This window comes from Polistes dominula, unplaced genomic scaffold, assembly GCF_049000335.1.
Source record: "Polistes dominula isolate Pdom_NZ unplaced genomic scaffold, Pdom_raw_medaka contig_15, whole genome shotgun sequence".
Lineage (NCBI taxonomy): Eukaryota > Metazoa > Arthropoda > Insecta > Hymenoptera > Vespidae > Polistes > Polistes dominula.
The window spans coordinates 888866-908793 of NW_028300915.1; the positions used below are offsets into that span (position 1 = coordinate 888866).

At 34.5% G+C, this 19928-nt stretch overlaps 2 protein-coding genes across 2 annotated transcripts; one reads left to right on the top strand and one right to left on the bottom strand.

The window, feature by feature from the left end:
* Positions 1-444: 444 nt before the first annotated feature.
* Positions 445-1482, bottom strand: LOC149033149 (uncharacterized). Its single transcript, XM_089169997.1, has 2 exons — positions 907-1482; positions 445-839 (listed from the first exon to the last, which is right to left on the bottom strand). The coding sequence occupies exons 1-2, from the start codon at positions 1378-1380 to the stop codon at positions 519-521; spliced, it is 795 nt and encodes a 264-aa protein (XP_089026123.1). The 5' UTR covers positions 1381-1482; the 3' UTR covers positions 445-518.
* Positions 1483-3446: 1964 nt separating this feature from the next.
* LOC107072714 (uncharacterized) lies at positions 3447-19928 on the top strand. The gene is made up of 4 exons (XM_015332863.2): positions 3447-4897; positions 5275-5682; positions 9748-9981; positions 10147-19928. The coding sequence occupies exons 1-4, from the start codon at positions 4513-4515 to the stop codon at positions 10524-10526; spliced, it is 1407 nt and encodes a 468-aa protein (XP_015188349.2). The 5' UTR covers positions 3447-4512; the 3' UTR covers positions 10527-19928.

The window sequence follows — 19928 nt, forward strand, 5'->3', positions numbered from 1 at the left end:
TATATCGAATATGTCAGTTGCGATCGATATACATCGATATCTATCGATATCTAATTTCCTCTGCAACGCCCAATCAGAACAGTGCTTCAACCATAAGTAAAATATATTCATTATCGATTATTATTTAATTTGTTGTTATTGTAATGTGAAAATAACGTTTAAAATGATTAAATTTATATTATTAAATACGAAAGATAATATTATGAATGAAATAGTTTGGGGTTAGTTTACAGGGTCCCTAGTTTAGTAGTAGTTTTTTATTGGCCAACCGTATAGTGGTGCCATCTGTTTCGAAACATAATTTTAAATCGTGAATTATCATTGGTCGAGTAAAATTATTTGAAAATTCGGATTTCGAAATTGTTATAAGAAATTTGTAAATGAACAATTAAACGGTGAAATAATTGAAATAAAATAATAATATTATTTACATTCGCATTTGTATCGAATTTTTATTATTGATAAAAAATATTGAAAAGTAAGTAAACTTCAATAATCAATTTGTGCTTAATTGTAAATTATTCCCTTGATATTTTCTCCTTAGATTTAATATTCTTTAAAATTGAAAAATTATCTATCAATTTTGCTTGTAATAATTTGCTGAATGTATGATTAGGATTTCTTATAAGTTTGATAAAAGATATACCATATGGATTCATTTTAGTATTAACAGGTTGCATGATATTATTAGTTGCAACACCATCTTCACAAGTGAACGCATTCTTTTCTTGTTCCATTGGTCTCATTTCTTTGAACAGTATTGAATTTCTTTTAAATTTATTACTCCTGCAGCTACTATGATTTGATGACCGTAGTAGTGCAGAATAATGTCTTAGTTTCTGCAAGAAGAAATTCAATTATTTACATTTATAGTTTGTATTGATGTAATGTATTTAAACAAATTACCTTGTCATTATTTTCCATGATCATTTTACATAAAACAGCTCTTGGAAGTTTATACGGATGATATGGTATTGGTTGTGGTTCAGAACATTCATGCTCACAAGTTTTCATAATTTCTGTATAAATTAACACATCACCAGGAATTGATTGATAAGCTGGATTTAACAAACGTGGATCTTGTTTGCATAATTTCATTTGTTTTTTACAAGTTATCGAATTGACGTTTGATGGTTGGCAAGATTTTTTTGATTTGATTCCAAATATACGTTGCCAAAATGATGGTTTGGTTTCTTTAGATTTCATCTTTTTACAATTACTTGATTTTTCTTCTTTATTTGTAGAAGAAGATTTATGAAATTTGAATAAACGTTGTTTGGATTTTGTTGTAGGTTTATCGTTGTTCATCAAACATTTTGAAGATTGAGCGATAGAAGATTCTACTTGAGTATGAGGTAATTTTTTACACCTTTCTGACATGTGTTTATATTTTGTATTAAATGTTAATGATTTGAAATTTTCAAACCAGCAGGTTCTATTATTTTGTTTTAGGATATTATAAATTATTGGAAAATTGTTGATATGTTTGTTAATCTAAGTAAAATAAAAATGAAATTATCAGATTTTATTAATATTGAGATTAATAGTTTAAAAATTGTTATTTGTGTATAATCAATAAAAATTAAATAATATATATACTCACGTTTGATAAATTAGAAATGTTAGTCATTATTTAAAAACAAATACCATGATGTTTTGTATTGCAAATAAAATGGATAGATTACCTCTTACATGATAATTTATGTTAAATTAAATGTTCCGAGAATTTTTCATGAAAAAGATTTCATACAAATGTAATAAATATAAAGATTAATAATCGATAAGTGACCATATTCACATAGTTGTCAATAATTTATTATAAAAATTGTAAAATATTCTATGCACAATTAATTTAGAAAATATGTTATTTCAATTTTCATATAATTAATCGTTTTAAATGAAAATGCAGATGCTTTTCAAAGGAGAGGATTACACGGATCGTTGCCGATATCGATTTGGTGCTTTGATCACCGACCGTTTCCGATGTCTATGTAAACCTCTAAAGTGGCCTTACCATCAATTTGACCAGGGTCGATTTCGGGAAATACAGGGATTACCGATACCACGCCTACAAATGGTATCGGATCTCGTTGAAATGGGAATAAAGGTAAATCACTTTAGGAATTCATTTGCATTAGAAATTAACTTTACGCGCTTTTCCAACTTATCTCACTTTAATTCAAACATTAACAAGTCTAATTAAATGTCTAATTAAACATGCAATCATTTTTAGGAATATAAATATAAAGGGATTACAAGTAAAACATTAATCAATCATAAACGGTTTAAATTCAGGACGTTGTTCTGTTGAAAGACTCAATTCTCAAAGAAAAGAAATACAATTTTCTTTTTTTCCTCAATCCTAATCTTCAAAATCGTATAGAGGGAGAGAGAGAGAGAGAGAGAGAGAGAAAGAGACAAGGTGGATGGATGCAAGGAGAACTGTAGAAGCATTTGCGAGCCGGTGCGCAGATTGATTCGGTTCGGCTAAACCGCCGGCGTAGCTTCGATTCCCGCCACCACCCCCTTTCCTACTTTGGGAGAGAGGATCCTCTGAAGGGGTGCCGGTGTTATCCCGAGCCCCGATTTTCTGCCGGCGAGTCGCGGTGAGGAAGGGTGTTTACTCAAGACACGACAATTCATTACGTAATTGAATTGAATGAGGCCTCTCCCCCTACTTCACCTCTTCCACCTCCTTCCACCCCTCAAATCCAACCGCCCTTCTACCTAGCCAACGTTATACGAGCCTCTACTACATTCTTGCATTTACGTGTATGGGTGTACACCGTATATAGAGATAGGTGCCGTTAGCAAAGGGATGGGGTTTATTCTAGCAGACCCAACACCAACACCACTATCAACATATATATATATATATATACACACACACACGAGGAACGCGTGCACGCTCGCGCGTTCGCCGCCTGTGGGGTATGCTAGCAACCGAATTAAACGATTAGTTAAACTGATTTCGAGTTAGGTGAATGAATAAGTAATCGGATTTCTCGTTAAGGTAATCGCATTGCGTCCTGATTGGCTCCGTCTGCCTGCGTTTATAAGCCATACCCTCCTCTCTCGCCCTACTATTCCAACCTCCCTCCGAACCCTCTCCTCTCCTCTCCACTCCTTTACCCACCCTCTCATTCTCAGGGTGCACGTTGTCGGACCACGCGTACGCCTTTTTCCCCCTCATTTCCCTCGCGTATCTCCTCCTCTCTCTTTTCTCCTTACCACTTGTCCAACTCAAATTTTCTCTCTTTTCACAATCCCTTACCACCATCTTTTCTCTCTCTTTTTTTTTTTTTTGTTATCTTCCTTTTATTACAATGTCTTTTCATATTGTCCATTTTGTACGTGAATTTGTGTTTTGTGTTTTTTTTTTTTTTGGTTTTTTCTTCTTTTTTTTTTTTTTTTTTAAGTACAAGCATTCCTACGATTTTGTTTCTTTTTGTATCTGTTAAAAAGTAAAAGCAATAAGGATTAAGTTTATATGTCTGCACACGTGTCTCTACGTGTACAGTTACTCATGATACTACCTCTACTGTGTTTACAAGTTTTCCTTTTTCTCTTTTCATCAACCCATTTGGTCTCTGCTTCCTTCGTTTTCTTGCCTCTCATCCACCCACCTCACCCCTTATTTATCCATCTTTATCCAATCTCCGTGTCTCTATATCTATTCGATGAGACGTCGTTGTACGAGCCGACGATGTGCCGAGCATGTTTGCCAGAGCAATTACATTCCCGAACGCAATCCCATTTAAATATTGCCGAGTTTGGTGCTGGTAAACAGGGGACGACGCACCGTAGCACACAGGGTCGCAATTCGGGATTCGATTCAACGTGCGTGTCGTTTTTCTTTGCATCATTCCAAAGTTTTTTTTTTTATTTTATTTTATTTTTTTTTTTTTTATAGAATTTCAACCAAAGAGCGTCGATTTATTCGAAAATCAATGAACACGGAAAATATTATTTAAAAAAAATAATAAATTTGTTTATAATACATGAATTGTATTTTACAATATATCTCAAATTTGAGTACTTTAAATTTGATTAATGTTAAATCTTGTTGGGTATCTTATTTCAAATGAAACAATAATTATATTTAAAAACAAGATGAAGAAGTATAAGAGAAGCTAAATAAAATCGGCGGGAGGAATAGATGAGAGCCGAGAGGTGCGCGCGGCCCTGAAGGTGAGATTTGCACCTTTGAGAAGAAGCGAGAGGATGAAAGAGAAGAGATGTGAGGGAGAGGAAGAGAGAACGGGCTGTTGGGGTTTTCGGATGCGTTAGGAAGCTTAGGTAGGGAGGATGAGGGAGTTGAAGAGAAGGGGTTGCAAAGGACGACGAGGGTAGTTTGGGGGTGCAGGAATGCTAATGAGGGGAGTGGTGTCTCGCTAAGAGGAGATAGGTTCGGAAGAGAGGGAGGATTGTGTAGGTAGGGGTTGAAGAGGGTTCGCTTTGGTGGGCGTGAACGAATGACGCCCATTTGAAATCCTATTGGTCGGCGTTCGAATGGCGTCCTGGGGGTGCGTGCCCTCTCGGTGGTTGGTACTTGGACCGATAGGAAAAGTGAGAGCCGCCTTCGTACCTACTTCGTACCCGCCACAACGTCTAACCCCCTTCGGTGTCTGTTCTCGCGAACGAACAACTCTCGCGAGTGAGGTAGCCGAGAGCTACCTACGCGAGAGTTTAGTATTATCGATAATGGAGCAACTCGCCCAGTTTGTCTCGAAAAGTTTTCAAGAGAACGCGACCGCTCCGTTACCCGTCGTCGTAGTTGACGAGGATACGACCACTCAACTTGGATTCCTCAGGAATAACACAGAACGCGCACCCTCGACGCGAATCACCCTCAGTGTCGCGCATCTTCTTGGTGATGACAATGGAAATGAATCCCGTATGTCTCTCTCTCTCTCTCTCTGTCTGTCTTTCTCTCTTTCTCTCTTTCTATCTTTGTTTTATTTCTTTCCTTTCTTCTTATTTTGAGCTACAAGATCTCACATATATGAGAGAGATAAGATTTTGGTGGAAAGGATCCAGTGTATATTACGCGAGTGATCAAAATCGTGCTTCACAGAAAAATGTGTTTACCTATCGATATGTGTTTTTTTTTTTAAAAGGTGTTACTCGATCCTTTCCTAAATGTGTATTTTATTGTTATGATCAAATCTTTTGTTTACTTTGATATTTTTGCTTTAAGATCTATCGTTGATACGAGTTGAAATTAAATCGATAAAAGATGATTTATATAATCGAACGCGAAACGTTCTCCAGATGGGAAGTCAACTAATCGGGAAACCAGTCAGGAGGGTAACCAATCCAGTGTTGAAGTTGGTAACATCGAGGAGCCGCCGCCATCGCCGGAAGCTCGGTTGCAACCGGAAGACCTTTCTGTTGCGACGACAAAGATCAAGGACGTGGTTAAGGAGGTCAAGGCCAGCACGGAGAACGTGTCACCTCTCAAAACACCGGAGTTGAAGTTGTCCGTAAGAAAACTTTTGGGTTGCAGTCCTTCACCTCCACCAATTACGAGAGATCGATCAGCTAGTCCAGAAAATTGCACGGAATCTAAAAGCCGTGTCACGAGTATCGCTGACATTAAAACAACCATAAACGATTCTAAATTAACCACGCAAGTTGTTAGATCGTTGGTCCATAATAATCAAGATGAAGCTACAAAAGGTGAGAAATATTTTTATCATTAGTAATCATTAGTAATCATTATTTTTATACTTGGCGCACATTGTACGATTCTTAACAACTTATCAAAATAATCGTAGGAATCAATTAATTTATATTTGGATTAACACTTAGGATAGAAAAGTAAGACAGTTTTGTGGATTATTAGTTCCGACGTCTACCCAATGTTTGTTTCTCCTCTATCATCGCGAAGACGGAAACACTGAGGTCAAAAGCCTTAGCTCGAATACGACGTGTATATCCCATTGGAGGGTTCGAATCCTCATTTATAATTCAGGACGTCGTCCGATAAAGCTTCCAAGCGAAAGGGTATACATGCTGACCGTTCAAAATATAACTATCATTGATTTCCGACACGTGCCAAATTTCATTTCTTTTTTTTTTTCTACAAACCATGATTAGGTACACAAATGATCATCTAACTGTAAGTTGATCTTTTGACTAATCGAGTTATCCAAACGATATTTATGATTACAAATGAATGAAACATTTCTAACAGAGATATATAAAACAGATGAATAGAAACTGATTAACATTGATGATACGATTAATATTGCTGACTATAAATTTGAAGAAAAACAATCTGATGCGTTACTTTCAACTAACAACAAAAAAGAGTAGATTAAAATATAAATTTGGTTCAATGATTTGTCCATGGACATGGTCAAACTTGTACTGGATGTGTTGGTAACAACGCGATATCGGTCGCGGGAACGAAAAGTCAGTCGGAATAAATTTATGGGTTTAATATGCGGGTCGGTCGTGTCGGTCGTTTACGCCCCTCTATAAGTGTACATCGTAGACACCTATATGGTGTGTGTGTGTGTGTGTGTATGTGTATGTGGTCTCTTTCTCTCCTTCTCTTTCTCGTGTACCGTCGGACGTGTATTTCTCCGGGGCCCATAACTTTTCCCGATTAAGCGCAAATCAAAAAGCAATCTGCCGAGCCCCCCTACACCCCCACTCCCACTCTCGGCAGCAGCCATCGGAGGCGCGAAAGTAAAATCATAAATATCCGCGGGAAAAGGAGAGGAGTCGGGTTAGAGTACGTAAGGAAAGAAGGGGGTGGGCGTCAGGGGGAAGGTGGTCGGTCGTTCGAGTGAGAGGATAAACGGTGAGACCTTTAAGGGGTAAAAAGGGGCCTGAGGGAGGGTGGGATTGACGTGCGCGCGCTTTAAGTGCCGCAGTAGATCAGCTAGTCTGACCATAGCTAGGGAAAATGCACGTCCGATCCTAGTATTGAGTTCGATCACTGCATCACCGATGGGCTCTCATAGCGGTAGCCTTTGAGAGATTGAAATTCTCTTGATGGAACCCCCACCGACTATGCGATTATAATCCTGAAACATTTTAGCCTTTGCACTCCAGCTAGGATTCTTTTAAAAGTATTTTTAACCTTTACACTCCAAGCAAACCAATACCTGAACAGTAGTAGAACTGTTCTTAGGAGTACAAAGGGTTAAATTGAAATGTTTCAATTAGAAGGGACAATTGTGAAACATTTTAGCTTTTGCAAGCTAGCTAGGATTCCTTTAAAGTATTCTACAAGTTCTTGTTAGTTTTAAATTCAATATAATTAACCCTTTATACCCCAAGCAAACCAATACCTGAACAGTAGTATTACTGTTGTTAGGAGTACAAAGGGTTAAATGTATAGGAGTTATAAAATGTAATTGTACTTCATATTTTCATGGGTATCCCTATGTAACCTGTGCTTATTGGGGGAGGAGTGTAAAGGGTTGTTAGAATATATTACGAAATAATAAAAGAGCATAAAGTATACATACTTTTCTACACGTTGACACACAACACAGTTAAATTAGGAAGCATCAGTTGGGGATTTATGATATCGACACTAATTCACATTTACGCTAAGGTAACTGAGAACAAACGACGAGGGTTTACTGAGTTTATATCCCGTTTCGGGGCTTTCTACGCCTAATAACCGAAATATCTCGACGATTCGTTTAGTTACGTTGAGAAAATACAAGAAGAAAGAATAAGGTCCGAATGCTTCACCGAAACAGAGAGCAAGTTGAAATGGTGTGCCTTCGGTATCATTCGCTAGGAGCAAGAGGGCAGGAAGCTTTTCGTAATCGAATTAGTCCGACCCTTCCTTCCTTCCTTCGTGTCCGAGTGTGATTGCTTCGGGTCTTTTGCCGAGGGTTAAATTCTACTCTTCTCTTTTCTTCCCTTACGTTGATCATACGAGGAATCTATCGGGTTCTTTAACAAACTATCTTTATATTTTTAAAATTGAACATTCGTATGAAATTTCTCATTTCGTTCAACACAAAAAAGTCTATCAAATTTCTATCATGTTTCACCCCCCCTTCCGCTCCCTCCATTTTAATTTCTAAACTGGACTCTAACTGCAATTGTAATTGGTTTTTTGGAAAGAACAAAAAAAAAACACACGAATCCAACAATATGGTCGTTGTTGGTGATTAAAGTTAGTCGTTATTGAGAAAAACGATAGACGAGTTTGTAGTTTAACGTGAATGTAACGCGCTCACGAGAGACATTCGTGGTAGGATTCGTGAAGGGGTGGATGGAGAAAAAGAGAGGGTGGGGCTGTAAACCGCGCGAGTTATTTTCCGAGGAGGGATTTTAAACCGCTGTACATATGGATGCGGGCTTTCCTACGGCAGGGTTCCGATTGGATTACGTAGCTATGCGTTAATTGATTAAAGCGCTATACGCATTGCCGTATGGTAGCCATTTTCCTGACGCGCATGCGTATCGTCGGAAAATAACTACAACATATATTTTCATCTTTATTTCAATTTAACACGGAATATTTTGCATTTATTTCATGACGAACAAATGAACAATAAAATTCTATTTTTTCTTGGAATCAAATCATGATGATTTAAAACATTTTTAAATATATTTAGTTTGAGGTTAGGATTAGATGAGAAAAATATATTTAAAATGTGTCATATAGAAAGAAGATGATCGTTTTGACTAAATAAATTCCATCGGACAGATGGAGAAAGCTAAAGGAGAGGGTGATTAAGGTGGGAGAAATCTAAGGGTAAGAAGAGTAAAGGGAATAAGAAGAAGAAGAAGAAGAAGAAGAAGAAGAAGTGACTAACGACCCCCTATAAGACTTGCGTAGCTCACCACTTTGCTAAATTATATAAATCACATCCCCTTCGTCAAGGGCTCTTACGAGAGGCGCTTAATCCTCCCCCGGCTCCACCCACAGCCCCCACATCGAACCAACTCCCTGAGTTCCCATCGGCCAACACCTCCTGAGAGTTGTACCGTAGTTACTTTACATTAAGCACCCATTAATTAAATACTATACTTCGTTTATTATCGGCGTGCCTCTTTAACTCCCTTTGTATCAACAATTATTTTTATTTTGTTACGTTCAATGTATCCTATAGGGATGTTTAATTGAGGTAGTCCCAAAAATATGTATGAATAATTGTTAAATAATCAAAAGACACGTCCTGTTTCGTTTGAAGACACCAAGTATACTTGTAATTAATTTAAATTTTGATGACACACTAATGGTTTATAATGATCGATAAAATTTCAAACGAAAAGTCATAGAAATTTGTTCAGGGATGTTAAAAGTTGGCAAATAATTCCTTGTGGAAAATCATAATCCATGAAAAAGGATGAAGAAAATACTCCGAGAAGATGGTCTCGCTAATGTTAGCCAATAACAAGTTCTACTCGACGTATGATTTGAATAAGAATCTCGTAAGCTTAGTCAAAATTTATGTTGATGGCGTGCAGACCGACATCAATGACCCGTGAAAGATCAGAAAGATCAATTTCGAATTCCCTTGTGTTTCTTTTCTTCTAGCATTCTTCTTGCATTAATCATAGAAGATTCTTCTAAGAAAAACCTAGCCAAATATCGATTCCGTTTAGAATCCTGATTGTTTTCTTTTTTTTTTTTTTGATCACTCAATTCATCGATTTTTTAACGGTGTGTTGATTGATCAATTATTTTTCACAACAATTATTATTAAAATATGTAGAACATTTTGGAAATTATTTATTAGCCAACACGATATAAATATCCAGGATCAAATTGCCGTGGAAATGGTAACGGAAATGGGAAACAGAGAAGATCACGAACAAATTTCACATTGGAACAACTTGCCGAATTGGAGAGGCTCTTCGATGAAACTCATTATCCGGATGCATTTATGAGAGAAGAATTAAGTCAGAGACTTGGGTTAAGCGAGGCACGTGTACAAGTTTGGTTCCAGAATCGTCGTGCTAAATGCCGCAAACATGAAAGTCAATTGCACAAAGGTGAGAGTGTGGGATAATATATTGTTATTATTTAAAATTTGATTAGGGGTATCTGTTTTGTGTTAATTCAATTGTATTTTGGTTAATAACGTTTCTAATTAAAATTAACAATTGACTGTTCCACACTGACAACAATTGTAATTCTCATTCGAACCGGACAAGAAGGTGTTGCAGGTGGTATGGTGCTGGCACCTCGAAGTCCACCAACAACATTGGAACCATGCAGAGTGGCACCGTATTTGCCAGCTCTGAGACTTCATCCACCGATGCAAGGTGGTGGAAGTAACGTGAGTGCTGCTGCTGCAGCAGCAGCAGCAAGTTCGGCATTTGATCCAGCCGTTCTCCATTATGCCGCGGCAGGTGGTCTTTTTTGTTTACCACCTCCACCACCACCACCACCGACATCTTCTAATCATCCGCATCCCTTAAGCCTAGCTGCTTCTTTAGCCGCAGCAGCAGCACGTTCCAAGAACAGCAGCATCGCTGATCTAAGGCTCAAAGCTAGACGACATCAAGAAGCCCTTGGACTCGACAGGCCAGCGTAAATGATCTAATCGATGTGATTAGATTATGATTACGTTGAACGATCGATTATGATTAATTCGATACTTTTAACACGTGCAGCTGAGAACGGATGTGTGTATGACATTGTTGAATTAACATAACACGCGCACTTGTTCGTAATAAGTATCGTGAATGTTAACTTGAACGATCGAACTCATTTGATTGTTGCAAATCAAAAAAAAAAAAAATGACAACGATATTTAATCGTTGTTCGTCGGGGTGTTACTAACATTTCGTTTGATGATACTCCGACGGAAAAGGACGCTGACCTCCTATCGATTGCATTATGGTATACGCTTATCGTATTGTCTTCTCATGCGATATTTCCAACATTATTCTGGTTTTAACGATACCTATTGTAATCTATATGTTTCTCTTACATACATAGTTTCCTGTATGTGATACTATTAAAAAAAATTCGGTTTTTATTAAAATTCTTATATCTTTTTCATCGTAATTTTCATCATTGTAATAATCTTTTTTAGATTATTATATTTCAATCGTATCATTTTGATCTCATTATACATACATGGACAAATTATTGTCAGATTATTGCTTGAAGAAAAAAAGAAATGATCAAATATATAATAGGAATACAATAGAATAATCTTCTCTATCTGATCGTGAGTTTAATACGTTAATTAATCATCTCTCAATAATGAGGAATCATAATCAGAACAAAAGGAATAAGAAATGAATATCCTTTGTTGAGAATCAATGACAAACGCGTGACTAGAATATCATTCCTATTAATATTTGTAATAGGGGTTGAAATAGTAAACGATCGGGAATCGTAATGGGAATCCAGTAGTGTTTATGGATCGGTCATCCGAGTGGTATAAGACGTAAGACATAATTCTTGGGGATGATTCACTGATGGTGGATCAGGGGGAGGGGGTTGGTTGGTGGACGCTGGACGAATAAGTTTCGTTCCTCGAGAATTTCCTCGGTATCCTCAAACAGGAATTGGGTGGTGGTAGTAGTATGTTGGCGGTGATGTTACGATGGTGTTATTACATTTGTAGTGGTAGTGTTAGCTAGCTCTGGATATGGTGGTGGTGGTCCAGCAGCAGCAGCAGTAGCAGCAGCAGCATTGCTGTCGGGGCGCTAATGCAATAACGCGACGCTACACGGATAAATCAAGACGGGTGAACCGTCCCGCCAGTAGCGTAACTATGTAATCGCGTTACCCTCCAACTCCCAAGGGCGCCGTTATCATCTCAACCGTGTACCCTATTTGGGACCAACCGAACTGACGCAAGTGTGTTTTTTATTCGAAAAATTCTACGACGAAATAACAAGCAAAAAAACAAGCAATTGATTAAATGATTTGAAAGATAGATTTAATTTTATCAAATCTATAATTGTATGTGAAAATATTATATTTTCTTTTTAGATATCAAATATATATTATTTTATCTTGAATGAATTTATTATAGAAATAATGAAAAAAAAAAAAAAAGAGAAAGAGGAACTACACGACATAATCGGTTAAGATTAATTTCAATTAGAATAACGGACGATTCTTAATTTCTAATCTGCGTACGCTCGAATGATCCGCGTTGTATCGTCGCCAATTACAAAATCCCCATGGATGAGGAGAAAATTCGTTCGCTAGCTTGAAAAAGGGATGAAACAAAGAACATGACTGGTCCCCCCAACCCTCTTCCTTCTCACTTCTTCCCCGTTCTCGTTGGAGAACACCGCGAGTTAAATAAAATGGTATATAAAATACAAAAAAAAAAAAAAGCAAAGAAAAAAAAAGAAGAAGAAGAAGAAGAAGAAGGAAGTTGAAGAGGAAACTCGAGAGGATAATTTCGAGGGATTTAGTTGAAGAAAAAGTGAGAAGGGAAGTATAGTAAAAAGAAGAATGGAGAAAGAGAGGAGGAGTTCGCGAAGAGGGTTGGTTGGTTGGTTGCTTGCTTGCTTGATGAGGAAGTAAGAGAGGGGAATGGGGTGAGAGGGGGGAGGAGGGGGGGGTAGGGAAAGATAAGCGAGCGCAATACCTCGCTTATTCTAATCCGAGTTTGAAGGAGTTTTCTTCTTTTTTCTCTTCTACGCAGTTACTCGTAAATTGGCCGTCGTTTGTCCGCCGCCAAGGGGTCGGCCCTGGCGTGACTCGAACGACCAAATCTCACCCTCCACTCTTCTTCTTTTTTTTCTACTTCTTCTTCCTCCTCCTCCTCCTCCTCATCCTCTTATTCGTTTCTTGTTCTTCGAAAGAAAAAGGACTTTTTCCTATCTTTTCTCTAAAGATTTTTTGCCATTATCTTCTTATTTATCTTCAACTTTCTAATGATTTATCGTACAAATACGCATGAACTATTTACAATTAAAAAAAAAGGAAGAAGATAATTGAAACGATAAAAAAAAATACAAATATGATAGTAATTGATAATAGAACATTTAAAAGGGTGGGAAGGAAGAAGGGAAGGAAGGAAGGAAGTTAAAATGCTATTCATCTTTCGTTGGTGTCGACTACCTAACTGCGAAATAATGTCTCGCTAGAAACGACCAACATCATCAATTATCATACACCCTTCCTTCCTCCCTTCCTTCCTACAGAACGAAACTAGTAATGTTATAGCAAGAACAATCGGGAAAAGGACCTAAAAGGGAGAGGGGTGTTTCCTAGAAGGGAACTACTCGCGGTTTGTTTCGTGGTCGTTTGTTTCTGTCCGCAAGTTTTTTTGGTTGTTGTTGTTAATTTTATTTATGTATATATCTCATCTCTCTTCTAATTTACGATTGTAGTACTTTAAAATCTTTTAGAAAATTACTATTAATTATTGTATTAATGAAATAAAATACTTGAATAAGTATCATTTAATTTATAAAACGTTTGACATATTTAAACAACGAATATCTTTAGATTAATCAACAATTTGTTCAATTTACGTAGATCCGAGTAGATAATTTACAAGATAATCAATCGGTTAACCTGTGCACATATACAGATTGGAGGATTTAGTATACGTATTAGATATATACAGTAGAACGTGAAACGAACATCGATTTGATTTGTACTACAAACGAGCTTGACAAATCCTGTAAAACGTATCATTCCTGTAACGTTGATACGATTATCAATCTAGAGAAACTGTAAATATGCTATCATCTCGACAGGATTAGGAATACAATGAATTACGAATAATCATCGTTACGAATTTATATTCAAGATTAGAACAGGATTTGTTTTTTTTTTTTTTTTATGAATTATGAATGATGAAAAGTAATGTCGTTTATTACGCATGTCAAATTATTTCTAATATTTTAAATGAAAAAAAAACTGATTGATAATTTTTATCATTACGATATTAACAATTTGCATGTCAGATAGAAAAAGGTTGTTGATAACGTGATTAATTAATTTAATTATTGATTAATAATAATAAATATTTTTGTTTGAATTTTGAGGTTAACAAACGACGTTACTTTCTACCTAATATATATTACAATTTAAATAGGTGTGAGAAAGAACAAATTGATTAGCATTTGTAAATGTTAAGTTTCACAGTAAACTTAATTCAAAAGCTCGTGTTACATTAAATAATAAAGTCAGTGATTGCAGCGCAAGAGAAGAAGTAAAAGAAGAGTGTTGGGGTAGGGAAAAAGAAAGAAAGAAAGAAAGGAAGGAAGAAACAAAAAGAAGAACCGTAGTAGTGGGAAATATTGTTAAGGGGGTTTGGGGGTGGTTGGGTTGAAGAAGAGGTAGAGAGTCGATGGTTGTGTGCAGGAAGGAAGGAAGGAAGGAAGGAAGGAAGGTGGTAGTAGGATCGGTGGTGGTAAACGGGGCCTTTACACCCCCGCCAGATATATCATCGCCTGGCAGTTATGTGTGTCATGAATTTTAGATTATCCTTGGATTAGATTAAGGGGCGGGCATGCAGGGGTGCCACGAGCGAGCCACCACCACCAACACCAACACCAGAACCAGCAGCAGCAGCAGCAGCACCACCACCACCACCACCACCACCATCAGAGTGAAAGGCAGAACGAGGCCAGCACATAGCCGTTTGAATTATTTCCAAATCTTTCTAACATATCCTTTTCGCATTCTTCTCCTCCATCACGTTTTCTTCTACGGTTGTGAAGTAGTAACGCCGATTGATTTCCTGCTACTTCTTTTTCTTTTTTACAAGACGAAAGAGAGAGAGAGAGAGAGAAAGATGAACGAGGTATACTGGTACATTCATATAAAAAGAATAAGAAGATGAAGATAGGAAAAAGGTAAAAATCGTTTTCTTATTATCGATTTACATTTAAGTAAAGTAAAATGTAAGTATATATCCACCCTTTAAGCAAATTCAAAAAGGTTAACATAGCACAAAATGTGAAACTCGTGAACTTTATTTTCCAGGGTGATCATCCAATCGGAATTCCAGTAGAAGTTTTAGCTGTTAGATGGGTAAGTTGCGATAGGAACCGATGCAAGTTAAGAAAGAAGAAGAAGAAGAAGAAGAAGAAGAAAGGAAGGAAGGGTGAAAAAGAAACTACTGGACTGAAAGAGAAAAAAGAAAGATAGAAATAGAGAGAAAAAGAGTGGGGAGAAACGAGGGGTTAAACGGTGTTCCAGGCTTGAACGAATCCGATGCCGAATCAATTCGCGTAATAGTCTAAGGGGGTTGGAGGTTATAGAGAGTGCTCATGGACGTTAAACCGACTACGTTTATCGTACATTTGATATCTCTCTCTCTCTTTCTCTCTTTTCACATTCAGTTTGGTTGGAAGGCAGCTAGCTTGCTATCTCTGTCTTTCTTTCTTTCTCCCTTCTCTGAAGAAACACATTGCTAGTGGGGTTTGGGGGTGGTAAGCTTCGATACGGACCATTACCGCACCTGTCCCTCAAGTTCGACCGTACGAGAAACGAGGCAAACTCTAATGAAGAGAAGCAATCACTTAAGCAGCCTCGTATAACGTACGTTTTATTCGCGAGAGATAAGCTTTAACGTCTCTCATCCCTTATCTTCAACCTTTAGGAAAAGAAAAAAAAAAAAAAAAGAAAAAAAATAGAGTAAATGATTCTACCCTCTTTTTCCAACTACAAACCAACTATCGTATTGATGTTCGTTTATGTGTATTTTATTAGTATACCTTTGAACGGGACACGAGTGCAATTTATTCCCCATGCTCACCCCTTCATCTTCTTCTTGTAATTCGAATTTTTGATCATCATTGTGTCATTGTCATTGTTTTGTAATTTAATTGTTTTGTGTTATATTGTTGTTGTTTTATCGATCGAATGAATAACATTGTAAAATGCCAATATTCCTTTATTCTTGATTAATTAGCGAATAGTCTTTTTTGTTTTTTTTTAACATAAATCCAAATTGGCAAAAGTTTTAATAAAAAAATTCTCTTTAACAAACGAACATACAATATTATTATTATTATTATTATTATTATTATTATTATTATTATTATTATTATTATTATTATCATTATCTCATGTGTATGTATCGACGTAATATGTTATATAGTATGAAGATCTGTGATATTTTCAAATATTATATTAATAATGCGAGTTATTTTCTATAAACGTCGAATGGAAGCATTCGTCTGACACGAGAGAGAGAGAGAGAGAGAGAGAGAGAGAGAGAGAGAGAGAGAAAAAAATTTAAATTCAATCTTATTCAATCGAAACAAAATGAAACTATTCCAAATTCGATATAATTTGAATTAACTGTCACGTAAATTCAATTACTTCAATTTACTAATGCAAGATGTATATCATTTATATATATATGTACATACATGTAGAAATACATTAGAAAAAATTATTGTTAAATTGTGCGTAACAGATAATAATAATAATTAATCAAATTTGATGTATCTAATAAATAGTATGTAAACTATTAATTCATTAATCCTTTCGTTATTATCGTAAATAACCTGATTTGCGATTTAAAAATTATGTAACGAAAGGATTAATTATCATAAAAGAACAAATTAGAAATAAAAATGTATTGGGATCTCTGACAGGAGTGTGGCGTAGATTCGACCTATCTACTCTAATTTGAAATTAAGCCACCAGATAGCGTAGTCAAGTGCTAGAGATCCCAATATTTTATACAAAATTTGATCTAATTTCATTAACAATATGATTTTCAATGCATGTACATAAATATGTGTACTAATAATTTATGAATAATTATATAATAAGAATATTTTCATTTAACATGACAATTTGCAATGATCAATTTATATCGAAAATAATTAATAATGTAATCTCTCGAATCTTCTTCTTGAAATAGATCAATCAATCAATTGTCGTCTACTTTCTTTCAACTCTATACGATTTTCTTCTTCTTCTTCTTCTTCTCTTCTTTCTTCTCGCATAGAACAACAACGATGATTTAATTTTTATATTGGCGCGAATAAAGCGAGCTATAAAATCGACATGATGATAGACCATCATCATCATCTTCATCATCATCATCATCATTTTGGATTCGCAATTGAATTTCATTACAATTACGTATTTTACAATGATATATTAATAAATATAATTATTAATCATAATAATCATAATAATAAATGTAATATATTATCCCTCAATGTGTGTTGTGCTCCCATTTAGCCTTAATTATGATACATGGATGCGATTTTTTTTTATTTTGAATTCTTTTTTTTAATTCCTATAGCAATATAACAATGACTCTTAGTAATTTGTTTTTTTTTTTTTTTGATCAGCGTACAAAGTGCGTAAGAAACTTGTAATTATACTTCCCAAGGTTGACGAGGAGTAGCACCTTTTATGTTTTTTTTTTTTTTTTTTGAATATTTTGCACTTATATTTTCTATTTTATTTTATTTTTTTTTGGTTTGTAATTATTAAATTATTCTGTATGGTTTCTTTTTTTTTTTTATCATCCCTGGATTCTTTATGTTATTATTATTATTATTATTATAATATTGTTTTTTTTTTTTACAGACGATCGTCGTTGTGTCGTAAAAAGAAAAATGGGATGAAGAAAGGATTGTTAGATTAGATACATTTGGCTAAATTACGATCGTACGAAATTTCTTATACTTCACAAAACAACACAAAACAACACAACAATAACAACAACAACAACAAATTGTTGCATCTATCTTCTTCTCTCACGTGTGTGTGTGTGTGTGTGTGTACAGAGAAGAAATACTTAATTTCTAGGCAGTCAAAGGTATGCAGTAATAAAAATAATTATTAAAAAAAAAAAATAATAATAATAATATTATTATATAAATATATGCACATTATAAATAATATACTCATGTATAAGTATTTATAGGTATGTGTGTATATATTTATAATTTATATAAATGTATATATTATTGTTTTTTTTCTTCTTCTTCTTTTTCTTTTAATTAACCACTTAAGCGTGTTGTTCGTCGACTATATCCGTCATCGCTTGATTATCGCGACACACACCAGAGCGCGCGCACTACTCTGCGCACAGATCTCGTCACACTTAACTGATTATATAGCAATCGTGTTTCAAAAAAAAAAAAAAAAAAAAAAGAATTATACTACTTGGCATTTTTTGCGAGATGCTAGTAGAAAATAATAATAATAATAATAATAATAATAATAATAATAATAATAATAATAATAATAAAATAATAACTTGGAATATGACGTACGTACAAGTACGTGCATGTTTCTTTTCCTTCTTAATTTAACTTTTCATTTTCTAATTAATTAATTAATTAATTAATTAATTGTATTTAAATTTGTAGCATTAAAATTACGATGGAACACTCGTGCCGCAAGGATAGGATAATCAGGTACTAGGAACAGCCCAAAGTTCCAATCCTTTGAGAGAGAAATGACAAGTCGTCGAAAATCTATTTGTTTATCGTTCCACATACTCCAATCGAAAAGTTTTACATATTATTATTATTATTTTTAATCATTTGTCTTATTATACAATGCATATTTTTTTGTGTTTGTTTTGTTTGTTTCCTTTTTCTCACACTCACTCTCATTCTCTCCCTCTCTCTCTCTCTCTCTCACTAATTATCTTTTCATATCTTTTCTTATTTCTGAGCCATGGGAAGAAGAAATACATAATTTATTGGAGTACGATTGTTTTGTTTGTTTTTTTTTTTTATTTTAATTTTTAATACTACTATTATTTTTATTATTATTATTATTGTTATTATTATTGTTTTATTATTATTTAATTTTATAGATTATCGTGCAGGATGTTTATTTTTTTTTTGAATAATTTTTATTGTAACATTTTGTAAAACTTTTCGATTGGAATGGGAAAAAAAAAAAAGCTAATTATATTCATATTTTAATAATCAAATCTGTGATGATAATAATAAATATAATAATAATAATAATAATAATAATAATAATAAAAATAATAATGTTAAAAATGATAATACTATAGCTACTTTTGTTATTACTATTAACTATTGCTACGGATTCTATTTAATGATATTAATAATAATAATATTAAAAATAATTCTAATTATAACCAATACACACAATTAACAAAAATTCATATCTAAATATATTAACAACGCAACTTTCTCTCTCTCTCTCTCTCTCTCTCTCTCTCTCTCTCTCTCTCGTGCGTTTAATGATTTAATCTTTTTCATTCTTTGTATGTTTTGTACATATTTTGTAATATATTTAGATAAAAGGAAAAAAAAAACAAAACAAAAAAGAAAACAAAGAATTCAACTAAATATACGAACGTACTTTGAAATCGTACATAGCTCGTGTTGAGTAATCATCACCATCATCATCATCATCATCATCATCATCATTATCATCATCTTTACTGTTCCAAAAAAAAAAATAAATGAACAAACAATAAGATGACAAGAATATATATATATAGTTTGGATAAGAAAATGAAAAATAAGGTACCATTGAAAATAAAATAAAATAAAATAAAAAAAAATAAAATATAATAAAAAATAAAACTGTATAAACCTAATCCCCCCAAAGGACGGGAACCCGCTCTCTCCAAACAACCAACACTGCTCGCTCGAAAACATTACAATTAAATATAATACACGTTATGTAATTAATTACACAATATAATATAGGATTAATTTAAGAAGTATTATTTTACGTTCGTTTAATAGTTAATTGTAACCATGGGAATTATGGCTCAGTCTATTATACTAGTCTCATGCAATAACAACAATAAAGATACAACAATGTATTTACTTCTTGCATTCGTCATTTAATTATTTACTTGTTTTCCTCTTTTGCTTTTTTTTTCTTTTTTTAATTCTTGTTTTCTTCTCTTTCTTTCTTTTATTTGTTTTTTTGTTTGTTTGTTGCAATCATCCCTTTATATTCATGTATCCTCATCATGCACACACAACCTTTATTATTATGTTCTACTCCTTTTTTCTTTTTCTTTTTTTTTTTT